Source organism: Asterias amurensis, chromosome 3 (assembly GCF_032118995.1).
Source record: "Asterias amurensis chromosome 3, ASM3211899v1".
Lineage (NCBI taxonomy): Eukaryota > Metazoa > Echinodermata > Asteroidea > Forcipulatida > Asteriidae > Asterias > Asterias amurensis.
Genome location: NC_092650.1, coordinates 6,648,393 through 6,669,136, shown reverse-complemented (window position 1 = coordinate 6,669,136; position 20,744 = coordinate 6,648,393). Strand labels below are relative to the sequence as shown.

At 40.4% G+C, this 20,744-nt stretch overlaps 1 protein-coding gene across 3 annotated transcripts; it reads right to left on the bottom strand.

Annotated features, from left to right (window-relative positions):
• Nucleotides 1–730: 730 nt before the first annotated feature.
• LOC139934575 (cytochrome P450 3A13-like) lies at nucleotides 731–17,423 on the bottom strand. Of its 3 annotated transcripts, none has more exons than XM_071928851.1 (14): nucleotides 17,097–17,423; nucleotides 14,461–14,546; nucleotides 13,076–13,169; nucleotides 12,496–12,548; nucleotides 12,102–12,198; nucleotides 10,564–10,680; nucleotides 8,140–8,228; nucleotides 7,617–7,765; nucleotides 7,013–7,155; nucleotides 5,687–5,830; nucleotides 4,458–4,678; nucleotides 3,748–3,885; nucleotides 3,153–3,315; nucleotides 731–2,297 (listed from the first exon to the last, which is right to left on the bottom strand). In XM_071928851.1, the coding sequence occupies exons 2-14, from the start codon at nucleotides 14,538–14,540 to the stop codon at nucleotides 2,220–2,222; spliced, it is 1,566 nt and encodes a 521-aa protein (XP_071784952.1). In that variant the 5' UTR covers nucleotides 14,541–14,546; nucleotides 17,097–17,423; the 3' UTR covers nucleotides 731–2,219. The 3 variants fall into 3 exon arrangements, with proteins under 3 accessions (XP_071784952.1, XP_071784955.1, XP_071784954.1); XM_071928854.1 differs by having other exon boundaries at nucleotides 14,461–14,562; nucleotides 17,111–17,423; XM_071928853.1 differs by having other exon boundaries at nucleotides 17,111–17,423.
• Nucleotides 17,424–20,744: the final 3,321 nt, after the last annotated feature.

Genomic DNA, 20,744 nt, shown 5'->3' with positions numbered 1-20,744 from the left:
ACTTAGGTTGAGGTACATATTGGTGCAGATATGTGGCTGCGATACATAAATAGGTCGGGCTACATCAAGGGCTTGAGCTACGGTAAGGTATCGCACACTGTTACATGCACGTATGGTGCACATGAACGACTCGTTATGAAAACAATTTTGCTTTATATTGGTTTGTTGTTGTTATTTCATCAATATTGATATTAGGTAGTGACGTTTTCACGCATACTCATTTAGAGCAGTTTATAGGGCTCGGCAAGGGTGATTGACACATTCAATAAGGGAATCAATGTGTGGTGAAGAGGTTTCTAACTTGTGGTTTAATCCAAACGAGGCCTTGTTCTTGATAATTTTACCGAGACGAAGTCGAGGTAAATCATGAAAACCAGGCCTCGGCGGGTTTAAACCACTAGTTGAAAACCTCTTCACCACACATTGATTCCGCCATCAATTTTCGTTAGCATTTTGAAGCCACTGGTACCGTTGGTAAAGCGTGCGTATTTTGCTCAAGATATTGATAAGTAGAGGTTGAGAAACGATCGAGAACAAATCCAATGTCCAATCGTAACTTTTGGGCGAATTCGTCGCGAATTTCAAATAAAGTATTCATGTTCGCATAAGTGTGAGAGTAAGTGCAATTAATAATAAATGTTCAAATATACACGAACAAACATAAAGTCTCACAGCTTTTGACAGTGAGGGCAAATTATTTATTAACTCTTTAACTTTACTTCTCTCCCAAAGATGGGGGAGTCCCTGGTCCCGTGAAGATACCCCCCCCCCCCACACACACAGTCAGAACACCCATGTTGTTTAACAAACATCCAAGCATCAATTATAAACAATAATAAATAACAAAAAGTCCCGTCACCTCCCAGCAAATGCATAATTCTTTGGGACACAGCCTCCAATACCACACAAATTACATCAAGCTGGAAGTCGACAAATTGGGCACAATGTCTCACACAGTGAAACAAAAAAAAAACTACTTCTGATTAGAGTAATTAAACAAACGTTCGAGCATCAATTAAAACAAATAATAATAATAATAATAAATACAAAATCCCGTCACCTCCCATCAAATCAACGATTTCTGGGGAAAGGGCCTAATGCCATACAAATTACATCAGGCTGGAAGTCAACAAATGAGGCACGATATTTAACACCGAGGATCCCCCTCCCCCTTTTATTAACCAAGGTTAGAGGCTAGACAAGTTTAGAAATTGACGAAAGTGGGAAACATAAATCACTGAAAACAAAATATATATGGTAGTAAACAAACGCAAAAGAAAATAACATAATAAAACATAAAATATCGTTAACAATGCGACACATTAATAAAGCAAACATATAGGAAAGGTATTACATTTAGTTGAAGTTTGAAGAAAATACTTGGTTCAAACATTACTGTTGAAGGCACTGGACACTACTGGTAATTACTCGGAATAATGGTTCGCACAAACAACGTACTTGGTAACGTGCAATGGAGAGCTGTTTATAGTATAAAAACATTGTGAGAAACGGTTCCCTCTGAAGTAGCGCATGTTTTTAGAATGAAGTTGATTAATTTTGTTACTAATACATTTAAACTGATTTCGAGACCTCGAAAGTATCGAATTCAATCATCTGAACAACACAACCTGTGATATAAGGGTATTTTTTGCTGTCATTATTCTCTCGCAACTTCAATGATCAATTGAGTTAAAACTTTCACAGGTTGTTTACTTGTTGCGTATGTTGCGTAGTGTCCAGTGCCTTTAAAGGCAGTGGACACTGTTGGTAATTGTCAAAGACTATCTTCACAGTTTGTGTACCTCAACATATGCATAAAATAACAAACCTGTGAAAATTTGAGCTCAATCGGTCATCGAAGTTGCGAGATAATAATGAAAGAAAAATTACCCTTGTCTCACAAAGTTGTGTGCGTTTATAGATGGTTGATTTCGAGACCTCAAGTTCTAAATTTGAGGTCTCGAAATCAAATTCATGGAAAATTACTTCTTTCTTGAAAACTATGGCACTTCAGAGGGAGCCGTTTCTCACAATGTTTTATACCACCAACCTCTCCTCATTACTCTTCACCAAGTAAGGTTTTATGCCAATAATTATTTTGAGTAATTACCAATAGTGTCCACTGCCTTTAACACAAATTGAATGTTTAACTAGCATTCGGCCGCCCATGCCACCCAGCTCAATTTGTACATCAACAATGGAAAGGTCGATCGCTCCAATTATTTTCTGGCGACAGCTCGAAGTTTGATGCCGTCTTTAGGAGCTGAGAATGTAGCCTCGCAAAGATTGAGCGGAATCTGAAATTGACGAGAAAAGGCAAAAATAATACGGTAGTATAATGCTTAGTATGTTGATAGTGACACCGGTGATAGTGAAAGGCAGAATATTCTGCCCCGATAATCTATGTCGCCCTGTCCGCCCATGATCCCCTCCCCCAATCCAAACGGCCAGTTGGGACAATTAAATTTGTTCGATAATGCCCTCTTTTTAATCAACTGCGTTCATGGTTCAACCCATGTTGATAGTGTATGGGGGTCACAAACATACGCACCCAAAGGTCACGGACCTCCCGTACTCCATTTATCTTGTGCAATACAGTTCCCATTGGTTTTGTACACGTTTTCTAACTGTAGAACTTTCCCGAAGTGTGGATTCTAGTGAGTGCCCCTCTTTTTTATAAGCCCCGGTATGAGTCTGCAAACCTACTCATTCCTTCAACCTCTCTCAACAATGCATCCCTGTGGGGCATTGTTTCGGTCTTTCCTTTGATCTCGCACTCTTAGTGACAGTTTTACATATACTGTTTTTTTTTTTACACAGTCCCTTGAGGAGCATAACTTATTTGTGTATTTTGTCTTGGTCTCCATAAGGTACCGAAATTGGCATACGCTTACGGATCTAGTTTTATGTGGGGGTTAAGTGCAACTGTGTTCCTGTATTCCCCTTTCCGAAGAATTACTCTATGGGGTACTACTATAACAAAAATAACCTTGTGGGGTAGCCTCGTTGTACTGTAAAATGTACCCCGTTGGCTCGTTGAAGGGCAAAACTACTAGCTCATACAACCCCTTCATAGACTTGTCATAGATGAGACCTATACATTTTTGTTGAATACTTTCATTTACTGCAGTATAATAATATTAGTTATGTACCTTTGTTTCTGGACACACATCTAATCGGTACTTCTGCAGCACACGGACCAGCGCCATCTTGGCCACCAACAAGGCAAATCGCATACCAATGCAGTTACGCGGTCCAAAGCCGAACGGCACGTAGGTGCAAGCCTGGATTAACGGTTTTCTCTCTGGACTGAATCTGTGAACAAGACAATTCAAATGAGTTGGTACAGTGAACATGCTGTAGCAATGTTGGATAACTTAAAGGTGAAGTGGAAAGCAAAGCCGTATCAAATAATGTTTGGATATGTTCGGATTGACCGCTTGTTTATATTGCACTGTACACTGTTTACTACTTTGCTGGGCTCTGCACATCTTGCTAACTATGTGACGACTGGCTTCTGACTAACAACCCGAAAAAAAAAAAAATGGAAAACAGAAGGTTGGTTGCTCATTGGGTAGAGCACTGGTGTGCCAGAAGATTCTGTCCCCAGAGATTATGTGATATAGCGCCCTCTTGTGAATCATCCTCCTTTAGCCCGTGGACTTCGGTACCTCTCGTCAGACGACGGGAGGAGCGAGGAGTAATCATAAAGGGGAGTCTTGAACCAAGCTGCCGAACTAAACGTACCTCTCCGGATCAAACTTGTCTGGCTCCGGCCAATACTGCTCGTCACGATGGATACCCCAAACGTTCATAAACACAGTCACACCCTTCTCTATGGTCAGGCCATTGTAAGAAAACGTCTTGTTACAGATGCGTACGAATCTGTTAAAACAAAATCCAAATTGGATACAATAAATTATATCCATCTTTTCTCGCTAATTTCGAGAACAAATCTTTTAAAATGTGTGAAGCAGCCACTCTCAGTGGCCGGATCCACTTCCATTAGCACAGGGTTGCAACTTGGTGGTTTAACCCTGCGCTGCACCTTCCCAGTCAGATTTACGGGTGCCCCATTATCCGGACTGCAGCCAGTAGTCGGGAAGCAAGGGCTCTCGCTTCTTATTTTGATTGTTAATACAACTGGCACTTTTGTTTAGCAAAGCTAACATACCCTTGAGACAGTTTGAATTTGTTTTACCCGCCTGGGGTCTCGAAATCAATTCAAATATTTTACTGAGAAATTAGTTATTTCTATTAATCTATACGGTACTTTACTGGAGGAATCCGTTTCTCACAATGTTTTCTACTATCAACAGCTCTTCATTGCTCTTTACAATAAGAATACGTGTTGATGCTAACAATTAGTGTTAGTATAGTAACCAAGTAGTGTACAGTGCACACCACAAGATCAGTCACAACCCCCCCCCCCCTCCACCTCCAAATAATAACAATACCTTCCAACTGGTGGATAGACACGCAGAGACTCACAAATTACCATATCTAGGTACGTCATCTTGTTAACTACGTCATAGCCTATGACGTCACGGCTTGGGGCTTTATCTTGGATCTCAGCATAGAGTTTATCTTGTACGTCTGGGTTGAGGGCGAGAAGGTACGAGGCAAAGCCGAGCAAGGAACTCGTTGTCTCGTAGCCTGCTAAGAAGAAGAGTATGGCCTGAAATAAGAAATAAACGTCCATTAAGCACCAGAGAGACGAGAGATCCAGTTTGATTTAGCCTTGGTCAAGGCAGTCGAATTATTCCCTCGAAAAAAAGAAAGACAGCCGCTGTGTAAAAACCCAACCGTATATACACGGTGCGTAGTGTGTAACCACACCGCACGACACGATGGCCCCGTACACTATCCGCATGCGGCAGCCGTAATACGGCCTCCGCATGCGGGTTAGTGGTACGAGTGCGGATGACTTGTGCACAGTAGTCGTACGGTGTGCGTTGAGCGATGTGACGGTGTATACGGTTGGTTGGTGCGGTGTGAGTACACAGAAAGCACAGTGTATACCGGTGGGTTTACAGCGGCGTGTAGTCGTACGGTGTGCGTTGAGCGATGTGACGGTGTATACGGTTGGTTGGTGCGGTGTGAGTACACAGAAAGCACAGTGTATACCGGTGGGTTTACAGCGGCGTCTTTTCGGAGCGACCAGTACACAGTCAGGTGATGTGAACAACTGTTTTGTAATTGACAACATATGTTATTTGTAAAACTATAATTGTTCTCAGACGATGACAAGACTGCCCCTCGTCGGAGTTGCGAAAGAAATTATGAAAGAAAAAAAAAACAGTGCGCGCTTTCAGATGCTTGATTTCGAGACCTTAAATTCTAAATCTGAGGTCTCGAAATCAAATTCGTGGAAAATACTTCTTTCCCGAATTCTACATCACTTCAGAGGTAGCCGTTTTTTACACTGTTTTATACTATCAACCTCTCCACATTACTGGTTCCCAAGTGAAGTTTTATGCTAGTAATTATTTTGAGTAGTTACCAATAGTGTCCACTACCTTTAAGTACCAAAGAAGGGCCTCAAACTCTTTCTCATAAGTCGGCATTCTTTATTTCAGAAACAGCAAACACTATCCTAGCCTCAAAGTCATCCTGTTTAACGCAATGTAAATCATATAACTGATTTAAATTGTTGTATGTGAAGCTCTTTTTGTTTGTATCATACCTGGGCTGTGACTTCGGTGTTTGTTAGCGCCCTCTTGCGTTTCATGTTGTGAAGCCCGTTTCCATTGACGTTTCCATTGACGTCATCTGCTGGCTCTGGAGCTTCGTTGTGTGCATTTAGCATTAATTGCAACATGTCAATGTTCTGCATTGAGAAATACAGAATCATTTTAATGATAAAACGAAACCTTAACTAACTTTACAAAAAGTTATATAAGGTTTATTTTTAATCAGGCAATAAGGAACTCACGCGGAGTACCATTATAGACCCGTTCTCAATGCAGCTCCTCGTGCGGGAGGTTCTTAAAGCATAACCGCCGCCGTCGAAATGCACTTGTATTGTGGTACCGCAGCAATGTCTAAATAATTATTCATAAACACCTCAGACAGTTCCGCTACTCCTATTGGTGGAGAGCGCGTCACGTGGGTGTGTATAAACCTTTGTTTATGACTAGTAAAACGTGTTGAGAAATGGGCGTGACACGCGAGCTATTGTGCTTATAAGACAGTTTCTTCATTCCTATTGGCCGAGAGCAACGGCTGGAACAGTTGTGCCACATCACGGGATACGCGCGACGCGCACAGCAATCTCCTTATATTATAAGAAGTTGTTTACCCGAGGACCTTACCATTTCATAGCTGGAGGGGTGTTGTGATGGAAGAAATCATTGAACAATTATTATAATTTTTGCATTAATTTTACTTTTTGACCAAAAGGTATTGATGTTTTACGAATGGGAATCTAAGTGTGTTGAATCGGTTTTCAATTAGTGCTTTAAACCCGTCGAGGCCTGGTTCTTGATAATTTACTTCGACTTCGTCTCGGTAAAAATTATTAAAAACCAGGCTTCGTTGGGTTTAAACAACCAGTTGAAAAACCTCTTCACCTCACATTGATTCCCTCATTCATAGGTGAATAGATTTACATATCAGGCAACTGCATTCTCAAGTCCCTGTCCCGGGTGCAGAACAGGTTTCAGAGCATCATACAACAGTAGTTTTCTGGGAATGGCACGGGATTTGGACTTGAGTCAAGTCTACAGTCGCAGCAGTGGCTAAAGTTCGCTCGTCCCCAGCGTCTTGCTTTAACCAAAGGCGCTGGGATGGGAAAACGTATCATGCACTGTCATTGGAATGCGCAGTCCCATCATGTGTCACACTCACACTGCACCATATTTCTATGCACTGTACGCATGACGTACTTCCTGAACAGGAATCTGTGCAAGCGATTAGCCCATCCCCGCGGTCCTGGATAGACTGACGCTGGGGCCGAACGAATAGCTACAGACGCCACCTCGGTACAGCTTAATTTACGATCAAGTCAAACCTTAGACGTGTCCAAGTCGCCTCCCTGCTCTTGGCGAAGTTTGCATGATTCACTCGTCACTGTTTCGAAGAAGTTTGCCACGTCGTTGGTAATTGCTCCAGCATTGAAGTAAGTTAACACTGGTCTCAACATTGGGAACATGTCTATAAAATTAAGTTGACAAAAGTGACCATTCAATATCAAATTGTTTCCATATTATTTTTGATTAAAAGAATACTTTTGGTAGTGTGATAACCCAAATACGCTCCCAGTGTTCATTTTGTATAAAGCTCACTTCGGGGCGTCACACGTTGATTCATCCCCTTTTTATGTTGGTAGATATGTGCACGAGAGAGCACCGTATTACCTCCCCGTAGTTATCTCTATTTTGGAAGAAGCAAGGCTCTGGCAATGTTTTCAAATAATGATTATTTGAGAGGGGGTGCCACCACGGATTCAAACCAACGACCCTTGTAGTTCTAGAGCAGTGTCTTATAGCAACCGAGATCGCCCGGTGGTTCGAGGCAGTTCGAATCCTGTGTTTAGCAGCGGGTACTGCAGTCGATCAACAAGTGTTAAATTTGCATCAGGGAATAATAATCTTCGTTTTGTTGTACCCACTTACCAAGAACCACTTGATGTATGACTGACTCAAACGACTTGAATGCTTTCTTGGCGTTGATTACAAACTCATGTTCTTTCGTTAATTGCGAGTCTACTTTCAGCCCGAAACAACACCACGCTACCGTGTCCATAGTTAAACCTCCGTACAAACTGTAACGTACAAATATAATATTTGTTAAAGGAGGTTTTAATAAAAAAAAACTATGAAAAAAACTTGGTTTATCTCAACATTAGGTATAAAATAACAAACCTGTAAAGAATTGAGCTCAATTGATACACGAAGTGTGGGTCTTTGGACAACATCGGTATTGTCGGTATTGTCCAAAGACCCACACTTCGTGTATCACAACTTATAATAATAACAAACCTGTGAAAATTTAGGCTCAATTGGTCATCGGAGTCGGGAGAAAATAATGGGAAAACCCATCCTTTCGCCGTGTCATGACATGCGAATTTGAGGTCTCGAAATCTAGATGATTTCAAGAGAAGCACTTTTGTCTTATTATTTCTTTACAATCACTTACTCTTTGCAGTTGATGTTACTTCCTTCCTTCACTGCCATGTCGATATTATTCAGCATAGTGTCACAACATTCATTGATCATAAAGGACATCTGTGTGTGGAAAAGATAATTTAAAGGCAGTGGACACTATTAAAAATTGTCAAAGACCAGTCTTCTCTTTTGATGTATCTCAACATATGCACAAAACACAAACCTGTGAAAATTCGAGCTCAATATTGGTCGTCGAAGTTACGAGATAATAACACAAGAAAAAAACACCCTTGTCACACGAAGTTGTGTGCTTTCTGATGCTTGATTTCGAGTCTTCAAATTCTAAATCTGAGGTATCGAAATAAATTACGTGGAAAATTCATTCTTTCTCAAAAACTACGCCACTTCAGAGGGAGCAATTTATCACAATGGTTTTTACCATCAACCTCTCACCATTACTTGTTCAAAGTAAGGTTTCATGCTATGAGTAATTACCAATAGTGTCCACTGCCTTTAAGTAATCGTCTATGATTATTATAAAAAAAATTGCTTACTCGGTAACGGGCAATGAAGTAACGTAGTTTTGAGAAAGAGGCAATTTCTCATTAAACATTAAAATAATTCAGGCCTGAAAGTTTCTTTAGGCATCTGAAAACACACAATTGTTTCGGTGTGGTTTCTTTACTTCTTACTCCAATGCGCAATTGAGTACAAACTTCCACAGATTAGTTATACGGTATTGTGACACATGATGTTGGGAAACGCAAAGTGAGAGTGGTCTTTGACAATTAATTCGAAAGGTGTCCTATGCCTTTAACAATGTACAGGAAATTGGGTTGTTTCGATGTTGTGCTGGATGTTGTGGTGTATAATGTGGTGTATAATGTGGTGTGGATGTGGATGTGGTGTGGATGTTGGTGTGGATGTGGTGTGGATGTTGTGGTGGATGCTGAATGTTGTGGTGTATAATGTGGTGTATAATGTGGTGTGGATGTGGATGTGGTGTGGATGTTGGTGTGGATGTGGTGTGGATGTTGTGGTGGATGCTGGATGTTGTGGTGTATAATTTACTCCACAATTGAGTAGGTGTCTCATCCAACATACTGTCATCTTATTTATAATATTTTCACACACCATAAGTTTATGTTCAAAATTCCAACAGGGCCCTCTTTCAAAAGGCTGCTTAAAGGCAGTAGACACTATTCGTAATTACTAACAATAATTATCAGCATACCTATACTTGGTAACGAGTAATGGGGAGAGGATGATAGTATAAAACATTGTGAGAAACGGCTCCCTCTGAAGTTGAGTACTTTTCGAGAAAGAAGTCATTTTCCACGAATTTGATTTCGAGACCTCAGATTTAGAGATTGATGTCTCAAAATCAAGCATATGAAAGAATATTATTATCGCGCAACTTCAATGACCGATTGAGCCCAATGTTTTCACTGGTTTGTTATGCATTTGTTGAGATACAGCAAGTGAGAAAACTGGTCTTTGACAATACCAACAGTGTCCACTGTCTTAAAAGGCACTCGTGATAATTACTCAAAGTTAACATATTATTAACAACTTTACTTGGTAACGAGCAATGGAGAGCTGTTGATAGTATAAAACATTGTTGGAAACGGGTCCTTCTGCAATGTCGTAGTTTTTGAGAAAGAAGTAATTTCTCAGTAAAATGTTTAAATTGATTTCGATACCTCGCGCGTGAGATCAAAGGGCTGATTATAGGCACTTACACAATTGGTAATTACTCAAAATAATTGTTATCATAAATACTTACTTGGTAACGAGCAATGGAGAGTTACTGACAGTATAGATCATTGTGAGAATGGCTCCCTAAGGTAGCGTCGTTTGTGAGAAAAAATGAGAAAAAAAAGTAATTTCTCAATAAAATATTTAAATAGATTTCGAGACACCTCGCGTGAGATCTCGAAATCAAACTTTTTGTTTTTTGTTTTTACCATTATTGTCTCGCTACTTCGACGAAAAAAATCGAAGTCAAGTTTGATGAGCAGGTTTGTTGTTTTGTGCTTGTGTTCAGATACACCAAGTAAGAAGACTGGTCCATGTTGACACTCGTCAAATGTGTCAATACACCGATCCATTAAGCCAGGCCCAATTATCATTGCCCAATCACAACCGCGAAATCTGATCACCATTTGAACCGTTTGGTGATCTTTGCACTAATGGTGATCGGGTTTCTCGGCTTTGATTGGTCAACTGGTAAGGAGGCGGAGCGTAATGGATCGGTCTATTGTCTTAAAGCACAACAATGACCAAGCACAAACAAAGTATGCTTACCAGAATAAGTTTTCCAGCCAAACTTACATGTCTCACTTACAATTTGTGACAGGTACAGGCCTATACTCTGCTCATTTAAACTTAGCAAATTGTTAATCACTTGTTTTGTCTGGTTAAGCAGCTCTACGGAATCGAGCCTACCGCATACCGTTCTCATTTTGACGGCGCTGAACGCCGGTGTGACGACCGATCTGACTTCCTTCCACTCTTCATCTTGCAAACTTATTAAGTGCTTGTTTAAGATTCCGGGTGCCGGAGAACTCCCCTTGAAAAAAAAAAAATAATAATAATTAAATAAATAAAAGGCAGAAAATAAATATAATTAAAGACTGTAAAGAAACCATATTAAATAAATTATGTTTATTTTATGCTTCTTTAAAAGGTCCATACATGCGAAATGACCTGTTGTGATCAAGGTCCCGCATTTTTGCGATCCCGATACAAATCTCACCTAAAATAATGTGTCATGTGTCCGTGAGGGTTTGGTTCCCCGGACTCATGTCAGAGTTGATGTAAACATCAGAGCCGGCGTTGCAGGAGATTCTGCACCACCCCTAGCCTTTAGTCAAGGCGCACGCGGCACATCGGATAGCACGCACAACCCCAAAAAGTAACGCACGAAAAAAGACTATCACCGCGAGCGGCGAAGCGCCTTCACCAATACGTTTTGGGGCCTTATGTTTTTCTTCACATTTGCCAACGATTTTGGTGGGAGAAAATGTAATGCATAATGCGTTAGCGTGGTGAGTTGCTGGCCAATAAGAAGCCATTATTACTTGTATGACGTCACAAGAACGTTCGACGCAAATTCGTTACATTTTCTCCAACCGAAATTGTTGGCAAATGTAAAGAAAAACGTAAGGCCCAAAACGAGATGGTAAAGGAGCTTCGCGGCTTCGCCGCTAACGGTGATAGTCTTTTTTTCGTGCGTTACATTTTTGGGGTTGTGCGTGCTATCGATATCCGGTGTGCCGCGTGCGCCTTGACTAAAGGCTACCCCATCTGAGATTCTATGCCCCATTATGGCGAACTGTGATACGAGCCCTTTGATGTCAATAATTATAGTGGAGATCAATGAACGCCTCTTCTGATGGCGCCCTCTGTTGAATCCTCCTTCTCCAGTTCATGTAAATTTTCCATGGGGACAGATCCGGCGGACGGATTTCCCTGGGACGCCGGCGGACATTCATAGTGTCAACATTATACTGGGTGCGTTCGTAGAGCTTCCATGTGTCGATCCTCACTCGGGTGAGCCCCTGACAGAAGCTAATTGAACGATCACACTCGCCCCCTTGTGGAGACGGGATGCACCTCAGGTCACCTCAGGACAATGGGGGCTGACCCGGGTGAGCCCCGTCAAAGCTATTCGAACGTACCGGGGCAGACCGGGCGACCCAGGGAAGCTAAACGAACGCACCCACTGCCTTGCAAGATAAAAGGACGTCACATTTTCATGCAGTGGTCAATAATGACAGCACAAACGAACACCTTCTTTTTGTGATAAACAAAATCTAACAAATAATGTACTCTTTGTGTTACACATTGTGTTCGTAACCCTTTGTCAGCTTCTCAGTTTAATCGTAGGGTATAATGTAATACACCCTCCTCGGGTCTGGCATCTGACCTTAAATAGTCAGTTCTGAACCACCGTTTCCTGTGAACCAAACTTAAAATGAGTGACCTTACCTTACGGTTGGTAAAACTGGAGAAATCTTTGACCACAATCTGCTTGATGATGTCAGCATCCGTCACGACAAGCATAGTCTTTCGAAACATGTACCACCTGAGGTAGTAACCAATAGTTAAGGACCAATTTTCACGAAGTTGGCATTATCAAGTATGATAATAAAAGTATGTAAAAATTTCAGGTATGTAAAAAATTACACATTTTTTCGACAAGTGTATGTGAACAACTGCACATCATCACTGGAAATGGCTTCTTAACAAAATCCATAACACAATATTAATCATATCTCAAACTTGTTGACTCCTACCACAGGCATTTGCATTAATCATAGTAAAACAGATTCAACTTGTTACTTCTGTAATTGAACGTTGACAAAGTGACAAACGAACTTACCCAAAAACCCTCCCGTACTTCGCATTATACTCAGGAAACCTGCTTCCAAAACCCTGACGGCAATGACAACAAAAAGACACGGACTTAAATATCATTGGACACATATAGCTTGTTCTCGAGTCAATTATACTTGTTTGTCTATTTAATTGTAACTGAGTGTTATTTGCTGTAACTTTTTGATGGATTGTTGTTATTTGCTATAACCTTTTAAGGATTGCTATAACTTTTTACTGGATTTTTGAGGTAATCACGCGTTTGATTGTTTTCGCTTGGATTAGTTTAAATATATTATGTTTGTAATGTCTTTGTAAAATTACCCCCAGGCATATTTTTTTTCTCCCAAATTCCGAGGCAGGCAAAATTAAAGATTACATTTTTTTTTAAGGCTTATTTCTTCAAGATTGAATTGTTCAGTCAAAGAGGGCGCGTCGAAAAACCAACTCCCATAAACTGCAAAATATCCAATTGTCTCTCGAGACAACAACATCAACAACAACAACAACATCACGCATCATACAGAATTTTCAATCAGTGCCTCATTGAGATCGTAAGCCGCGAAGAGACAATTTGGTAAACTTACTTTTCGTATTTGATGCAGGCTGCCTATAACTGGTAGGTAGGACCCGACCCGTATGCCACGACGCTGAAAATACTGATGACACCACCAATCGTATCTGAAAAAAAATAAAAAAAACGTTAGTTTTTGCCACAGTTTAGTTATGTTCACTGGTGAAGGGGACATTACGAAGACATCCCGCCAGAACCCCAATTGATACAAGTTAAACAGTTTAATTAGAGAGGTTTGGCAAGTCTACGGATACACATACATGTCCGGTGTCGCATGCAATTATGTACCCTGTGCAATACCATTCGGGGGACATTATTGCATGTGCAATAATGTCCGCCGGACGAATTTTCATATGCAATCGTGTCCGCCCGGACGCTGTTGCATAATGCAAGTGTGTCCGCCCGGACGCATTTTCATATGCAGTTGTGTCCGCCCCCGTGCAAACAGTCCTTGCAGTAAATTAAACGCCCTTGGTATACGGAACACGTTCGTCATTTGTTTTACAAGCATGACATGGGAAATGTTCGGCCGTTTGGGTATTTGCTGCTCATAAAATACGTGAATATTCATGTTGCATAATAAAAAATACGTAGGTTCAGTGCATGCACGCTCGCTTATGCGCGCACATACATGTACTGCAGTCATGTACATGACCGCCGGACGGTTTTTGCAAAGCCCCGGACAACAGACACGATTGCATATGAAAAAGTGTCCAGGCGGCCAGTATTGCATTTGCATGGCGGACACAATTGCATCTGACACCGGTAAGTCGACACTTTGAGTGTTCACGTGACGCGTGTCCGTGACTATTTTTGCACGCACTCTAGCTACGGATACAGGAGCTTATGTACACGTCGTAGAAAAACGGATACTGTTTTGCAGCCCTGTAGCTGTCTTTTTGTCCCAGATCAAAATCATTTCCCACGCAATAGCATCCAGTGGTATTGTGCTTAATATAGAAAGAAATTTTTTGCAAGCAGAAATAATAAAAATGCAGTGTATAAAACACGGGTGTCTATAGGTCATGCTTGTCGGGAAAATACTCATAATGATGAATGTGAGCGCACTCAAGCGACAATTTTTTATATATAATACATTTTTTTGCGAAACAAAATCCAAAACGCGGCTGACGTGAACGGATACGGTTATACTTTACCTGTAATATCCACACGCTCATAAACGTTACATATTTTATTTAATAATAACTATTGTCACTCTAAAATAAAACATTATACAGTGCCCTATAACAACTATCATTCCTGGAATTATTATCAATGATCAAATAAGAACTTGCATGATTACAACTTTAAAGTTATGAATTGTAATGAGTGTGTACTTCGATCACTGAACGGAAAGAGCTTTACATTAACACTAAAGAAAGTACAAAATATTCTTACACCAAAAACAAGACAACCACTGCAATAACTAGCTTCGTGGTAACCGACGACTGTTCGATGCCTCTCAGGATATCCATCATGAAATTCTGCAAAGAAAGGGTTCTGTCAACACAATTACAATAGCAAAGGTTTTTAATTATTGTTTACAAGAGACTTCTGATACAAATATTTCTGAGTAGAGTACAAAACAGGGACTAAAACTTGATGAAGCTTTCATGTTCTGACAGCCTTCTGTGGATGCTTTTTGACAAAACGGGTCCATAGGTTTTATCGGCACTGGACACTATTGCTAATAGTGAAAGACCAGACTCTCAATTTTATGTATCCCAAAATATGCACAAAATAACAAACCTATGTGAATTTGAACTCAAGTGGTCGTCGAAGTTGCAAGAGAACAATGAACAAAAAAACATTGTTGCATTACTTTGTGTGCTTTCAGATGAATAGAAACAGGCACCAACTGAGTGAGAAATCGCCTCGTTCTCAAAAACTTACTTCAAAGGGACCCGTTTCTCTTGCTCTTAATTGCTCGCTATCTACGTCAGTTTCTATGCTTACACTTATTTTGAATAAATACCAATAGTACCCAGTGCCTTAAGTGACATAAGTGATCTGTCAATGTCGACTGAAGTCGTTGAACTTCGGAGCAGCCGAGGGGCGGGGGGGGGGGGGTGTAGGTGGGGTTGACTGCAGCTTCACACTATTTGTTAAAGGAACACGACGCCTTGGATCGGACGAGTTGGTCCATCAAAAGCGTGTGTAACCGTTTGTTATAAAATGCATATGATTGGAAAGATGTTTTATAAGTAGAATACAATGATCCACACAAATTTGCCTCGAAATTGCGTGGTTTTCCTTTTACTTGGCGAACTAACACGGTCGGTCATTTATGGGAGTCAAAAATTTGACAAGTCGACAAGGTAAAAGGAAAACGTACAATTTCGAGGCATGTTTGTGTAGGTCAGTGTATTCTACTTACAACATCTTTTTAACCATAAATTATGCATGTTATAACAAACGGTACAAACGCTTTTAATAGACCAACTCGTCCAATTCGAGGCAACATGCTCCTTTAATAAGTACAACACGTATTGATCAATGCCACAATATTTTGTTAACTACCCTTACCATATCACTTTGTGAGATTTATAATTAAAACTCGTCAAATTAAACATTATATGCCTTTCATTCCAATCGTAGAATCCGTCACGATTGAGTTCATTATTATGAAACTGATAACGAATTGATGTTACATCAGCCGTCAATTCCACCAAACTCTTCCTAATTTTAATTTAAGGAACATAACAGAATTGGTTTTGCTAACAAAACAGTTGCTGGCAATGTAAGCACTTTATTATGTATTCCACCATACACATCAACTGACAAACCTCAAGAAGTTTGAAATCGATTGGTAATCTGTGTCATCACGAAAGAATAGTGAAAGAATTCCAAACGCGAAGATAGATTATACATTTCTCAGCCAATATAATATTTCAGACAGGAATATTTCAAGGGATGTTTTCAACTATCATTATCATAAAACTGTGAAAGTTTTGTGTAAATCTGTGAACTTTACGATTTTTGTTTCTTCCCAGTTATGTAACGTTCCTCTATAATTAATCTCAGGACTTAGGACTAGTCCCAACCCTGCAATGTAGCATGCAGACCTTCAAGGCAGTGGACACTATTGGTAATACTTAAAATAATTATTAGCATAAAACCTTACTTGGTAACGAGTAATGGGGAGAGGTTGATGGTATAAAACATTGTGAGAAACGGCTCCCTCTGATGTGACGTAGTTTTCGAGAAAGAAGTTATTTCCACGAATTTGATTTCGAGACCTCAAGTTTAGAATTTGAGGTCTCGAAATCAAGCATCACAACTTCGTGTGACAAGGGTGTTTTTTCTTTCATTATTATCTCGCAACTTCGACGACCGATTAAGCTCAAATTTTAACAGGTTTGTTATTTGATGTATATGTTGAAATACATCAAGTGAGAAGACTGGTCTTTGACAATTACCAATAGTGTCCACTGCCTTTAAAGGAACACGTTGCTTTGGATCGGACGAGTTGGTCTATAAAAAGCGTTTTGGAACCAGTTGTTATAAAATGCATATGGTTGGAAAGATGTTTTAAAAGTAGAATACAATGATCCACAAATATTTGCCTCGAAATTGCGTGGTTTTCCTTTTAACTTTGCGAACTAACACGGTCGGCCATTTATGGGAGTCAAAAATAAATGGCCGACCGTGTTTGTCAACGAGGTAAGAGGAAAACCACGCAATTTCGAGTGATACTTGTGTGGATCATTATATTCTACTTTTAAAATATCTTTCTAATCATATGCATTTTATAACAAACGGTTACAAACGCTTTTCAAAGACCAACTCGACCGACCCAAGGCAACGTGTTCCTTTAAGATTAATCCTAAGTTAGGACGAGTCACTCGTCCTAACTCGATATAGAATCAATCCTAGTGTTTCGTGAAAAAGTAACTCAATAACCCAAAACACGGTAGAGACATTAACATACACTGTACAAAAGCAATTGTCCATCACTGCTCATCATTAAACGAGCTACACTTCAAGACAGCTCACACTATCATCTTAGATCACACTCTGCTTTATTGACTTACCGAATGTGCCTCACCTCAGAACGAACGGAGAAACATTTCCTGAAAAAAACTGTTGCAAGAGGTCCGTTCTCTTCGTGCAGTCAAACTCACTTGTACGCTTATCACTGCTTTAGTCGTTTTTCCCCCTTCTTTTCTAATCGCGTCCAGGTGTGGCGGTTTCAGTCTTCCGCCGTGTTCAGTTTTCCGTGACTCAGTAAAGCATATAATATAACAATTTACTACTTTCGCTTGCCGGTCGAAGGGTTTTTGAAAACACATGCAATAAGAGGCTTTTTGTTAATATTCTGAACTGTTGCCTACATAAATTATTGTGTCATGGTGGGCACAATACGGGCACCCACGCATGACCCATCAGGGTACGGCACTTCACATTTTACATGTTGTATGATTCATTACAATGCACGCTGCGAAAGGGCAGAGGGCAATGGTTGTGAAATCTTTGGCTCTTGCTGTTTGTCACAACAAGGTTCCGCCAGACAGGGACTACACAGGGACAGCTCTTTTTGATAATAATTTGTTAATATTGTGAAAGCGAGTCCTGTCCATTACAGCGAGCATGATTATGCAGTGTGAGAACTTATGCAGTCGACAAATATTTTGCCTAGCGAAAGGGAGGGAAATACAGTTATACGTCTTACACAATGCACGCTCTGTATGATTTGCCAAACAGAGCTTAATACGCTTGAATCAAAGTCTATGCATGGTACGCCTCATGGTTTACGTTTACAAGTCAGCAGAACAGGGCCCCATTTCATAGAGCTGCTTAAGCACAAAATTTTGCTTAAGCAAAAAATTCATTGCTTAGTAAAATCAGATTACCGGCCAAGACTCCACTCAATTGGTATGCTAAGTAAACAACAGCTAAATACCAGTCACAAGCAATGTATATTGCATGAAATTTTGGCCACTAACATGTGTAAAATAAGCGAGCTATTTTCGTGCTTAAGCAAATTGTTTGCTTAAGCAGCTCTATGAAATTGGCCCCAGGTTTAAGGGATACATTGAACATCGCAAAAGACGAATACGCACGGTTTTCGTTTGAAATTAAGCCACAACATCAAATTATTTGTCTCTTGGACATTCAAAGTCTATTAAAAGTCTTATTTTTGTAAATTGTTCAGACAGTCCCGGTGTGGCGGTTTCAGTCTTCCGCCGTGTTCAGTTTTCCGGGTGACGTAGTCGGACATATCAGCACGTTGTTTGAACGGTTTTAGCTTTCCGGCGTGCTCAGTTTTCCGGGTGACCTGTCAGTCACCGCCGCGAGTACCCTTGCGAGTAATGTAGTTCTCTCAGCAGTGACCCCAAATTGTTTATATTCCGATTCTTTTCTGTGTAGTCACATAATCTCTTGCCCCATCTTTACATGTATTCATGGGTACAACTTTAGGCAGGTCACACTCTGCTTGCATAAAAAACAACTCATACGATCCACGCGTTTGCCGCTAGTTGTACTCGACTCGTGGACGCCGCCATGACAGCTACCGGAGGGTAACGGATGACTCAATACGGCACTAAAAATGCACTACTTTCGCTTGCTGTGCGCAGGCATCGCATGACGTAATGCTACCGTATTTGGTCATTCGGAAAACTGAACACAGCGGAAAGTTGAAACCGCCACACCGGCCAACATGCTTGGGCCACCCATTCTTAACGTTACAAAAGCCATTCCCTGTCCACTCCCAACCAAAGATTATAGAGCGCCGCAAGGCGCAAGATGCGGTACTCGGTCTGAAATGTGAAATCCCACTGGAGGCCGTTTCGGCAAGTAACTCTTTTAATACAACAGTAGATCAGTGCAGATCAGTGCAGACAATGACCATTCCTATCAATGGGAAACAAAACATTCACTTGCTGAAATGGCGCCCATGCGTATTTCACGTTCCAACAGTTGATAAAGCTTCAGTTTTGCATCTTGCGCCCTGCGGCTCTCTATAATCTTTGCTCCCAACTCAATGTTGACTGGAACACAGATTACCGTGCAACGATGAAAACATACATTGACAGGGGGCAGGGGTAGGGGGCCGGGGGGGGGGGGGGTTCCAATAAGTTAATGGCCGGTGTGGCAGGAGATTCTTTCCCCCCGGGGGGGGGGGGACACCGAATCTCCCGTGTACAGAATTCAATGGGACACCGGAAAGTTGTCTGAATTAGTTTCAGCGTGATTTTTTCTTCGAAACATTACAAAAAAGGCTTCAAAAAGACTGATTGCTTCTCTTTAGTGAATTCTGATTGCCCTATAGGGTGACAAAGCTTGACTTTCCTCGTGTGTTTTTTATTAAAATTGTTGACACAAATCTTGCAGTTTTCTTAGTGTTTTTACTATTTATTGTCACGTAATTGTTGTAAGCCACGTCAAGTAGTGCCTCAGGGCCACGAAATGTGATGCTGAAAGCATGAAATTAAATGAAGTGAAATAATCTCAATTCTCAAAGTTGAAAACAAATCACGAGGAGAAAGTATAGCATGTTTATCTTATTTTTAACCTAAAATCGTAAATAATCAAAAGGGGGCAGAGTCCAACACTTCTATCCAAACGGGGCCGAAAATTTGGGATTTTTGTTTACAATTTTCAGTGTATAACTTCGATAAAAATGCTGTACTTACTCTTTGGCATTTTCTCAATTTAGTGTTCAAATTGTATCAACATGCGTGACCTGTGCCTACCCCTTGTAATGCTTTAAAAATGTTTGCCCTTATTGAATAGCAATGCGGGACATTCCGCGTATGTTTCTCTCAACATTTTGGTCGAAAGAAAAAATGTGGACTAAAGCAGGCCTCAGGTCCACCTACGATTTCCTTGCGCCCGCAACAATTTGTCAATTTTACTCATAATGAAAATGATCTTTTTCATCTTAATTTCGATAGTCAGTTGAATAAAATCAAGACTTTGTTCAATGCGTGGTCCAGGAGAGACCTAACTCCAATTGGCAAAATCACTATTGTCAAGAGCTAAGCCTTATCACAATTGTCCTTTTTGTTGACGGTGTTCGCTCAGGTTAACAAGCTGGTTTACAAATTTATTTGGAGTGGGAAGCCTGACCGAGTCAGTAGGAAAGTGGTCATTAATGATTACATGCATGGTGGTTTGAATATGCTTGACTTAGAATCCTTTCAAAAGGGCCTTAAATGTACTTGGATTAAGAGACTTCTTGATGGCTCAAAAGATGCAAAGTGGAAACTTTTTATCAATGGCCTTTTTAAGCAGGCTGGTATTCAAGACATTATTTGGAAGTTAAATATTTCTCCCTCAGAATTTCTATTCCATATTTTAAAGGACTGTTTCCTAAAAGATGTTGTCAGGGCTTGGTTGGAATTGCAAGCAAACCATTCCACGCACTTCTTGTCTGAAATTATCTGGCCTAATTATAATGTCAAAACAAATGTATTTTCTACCGTTCTTTGAAGGATGAAGGTATTTTAAAACTTATGGATATCTGTTCTGAGGATGGGAATATTTTAACTTTTCATGATTTTCGATTGAAATATAGCAATATCAAGTGTACTTTCATCAAGTACTGTGGTCTTCTTAAAGCACTCCCTAGGGCTTGGAAACAACTGTTTGGCTGTGACTTGACAAACGAGATTGAGTCAAATTCATTATTAATTCATAAACTTTGCAAAAAAAAAAAAAAAAAAACACGTCTAAAT

Coding starts and splice junctions, on each gene's coding strand:
- LOC139934575 (XM_071928851.1), bottom strand. CDS start 14,540: ATGATGGATATCCTGAGAGGCATCGAACAGTCGTCGGTTACCACGAAG. Junction 5,831..7,012: donor GCGACTTGGACACGTCTAAG/GTTTGACTTGAT, acceptor TTCTCAATGCAG/AACATTGACATGTTGCAATT. Junction 2,298..3,152: donor ATGTGTGTCCAGAAACAAAG/GTACATAACTAA, acceptor CGTCAATTTCAG/ATTCCGCTCAATCTTTGCGA.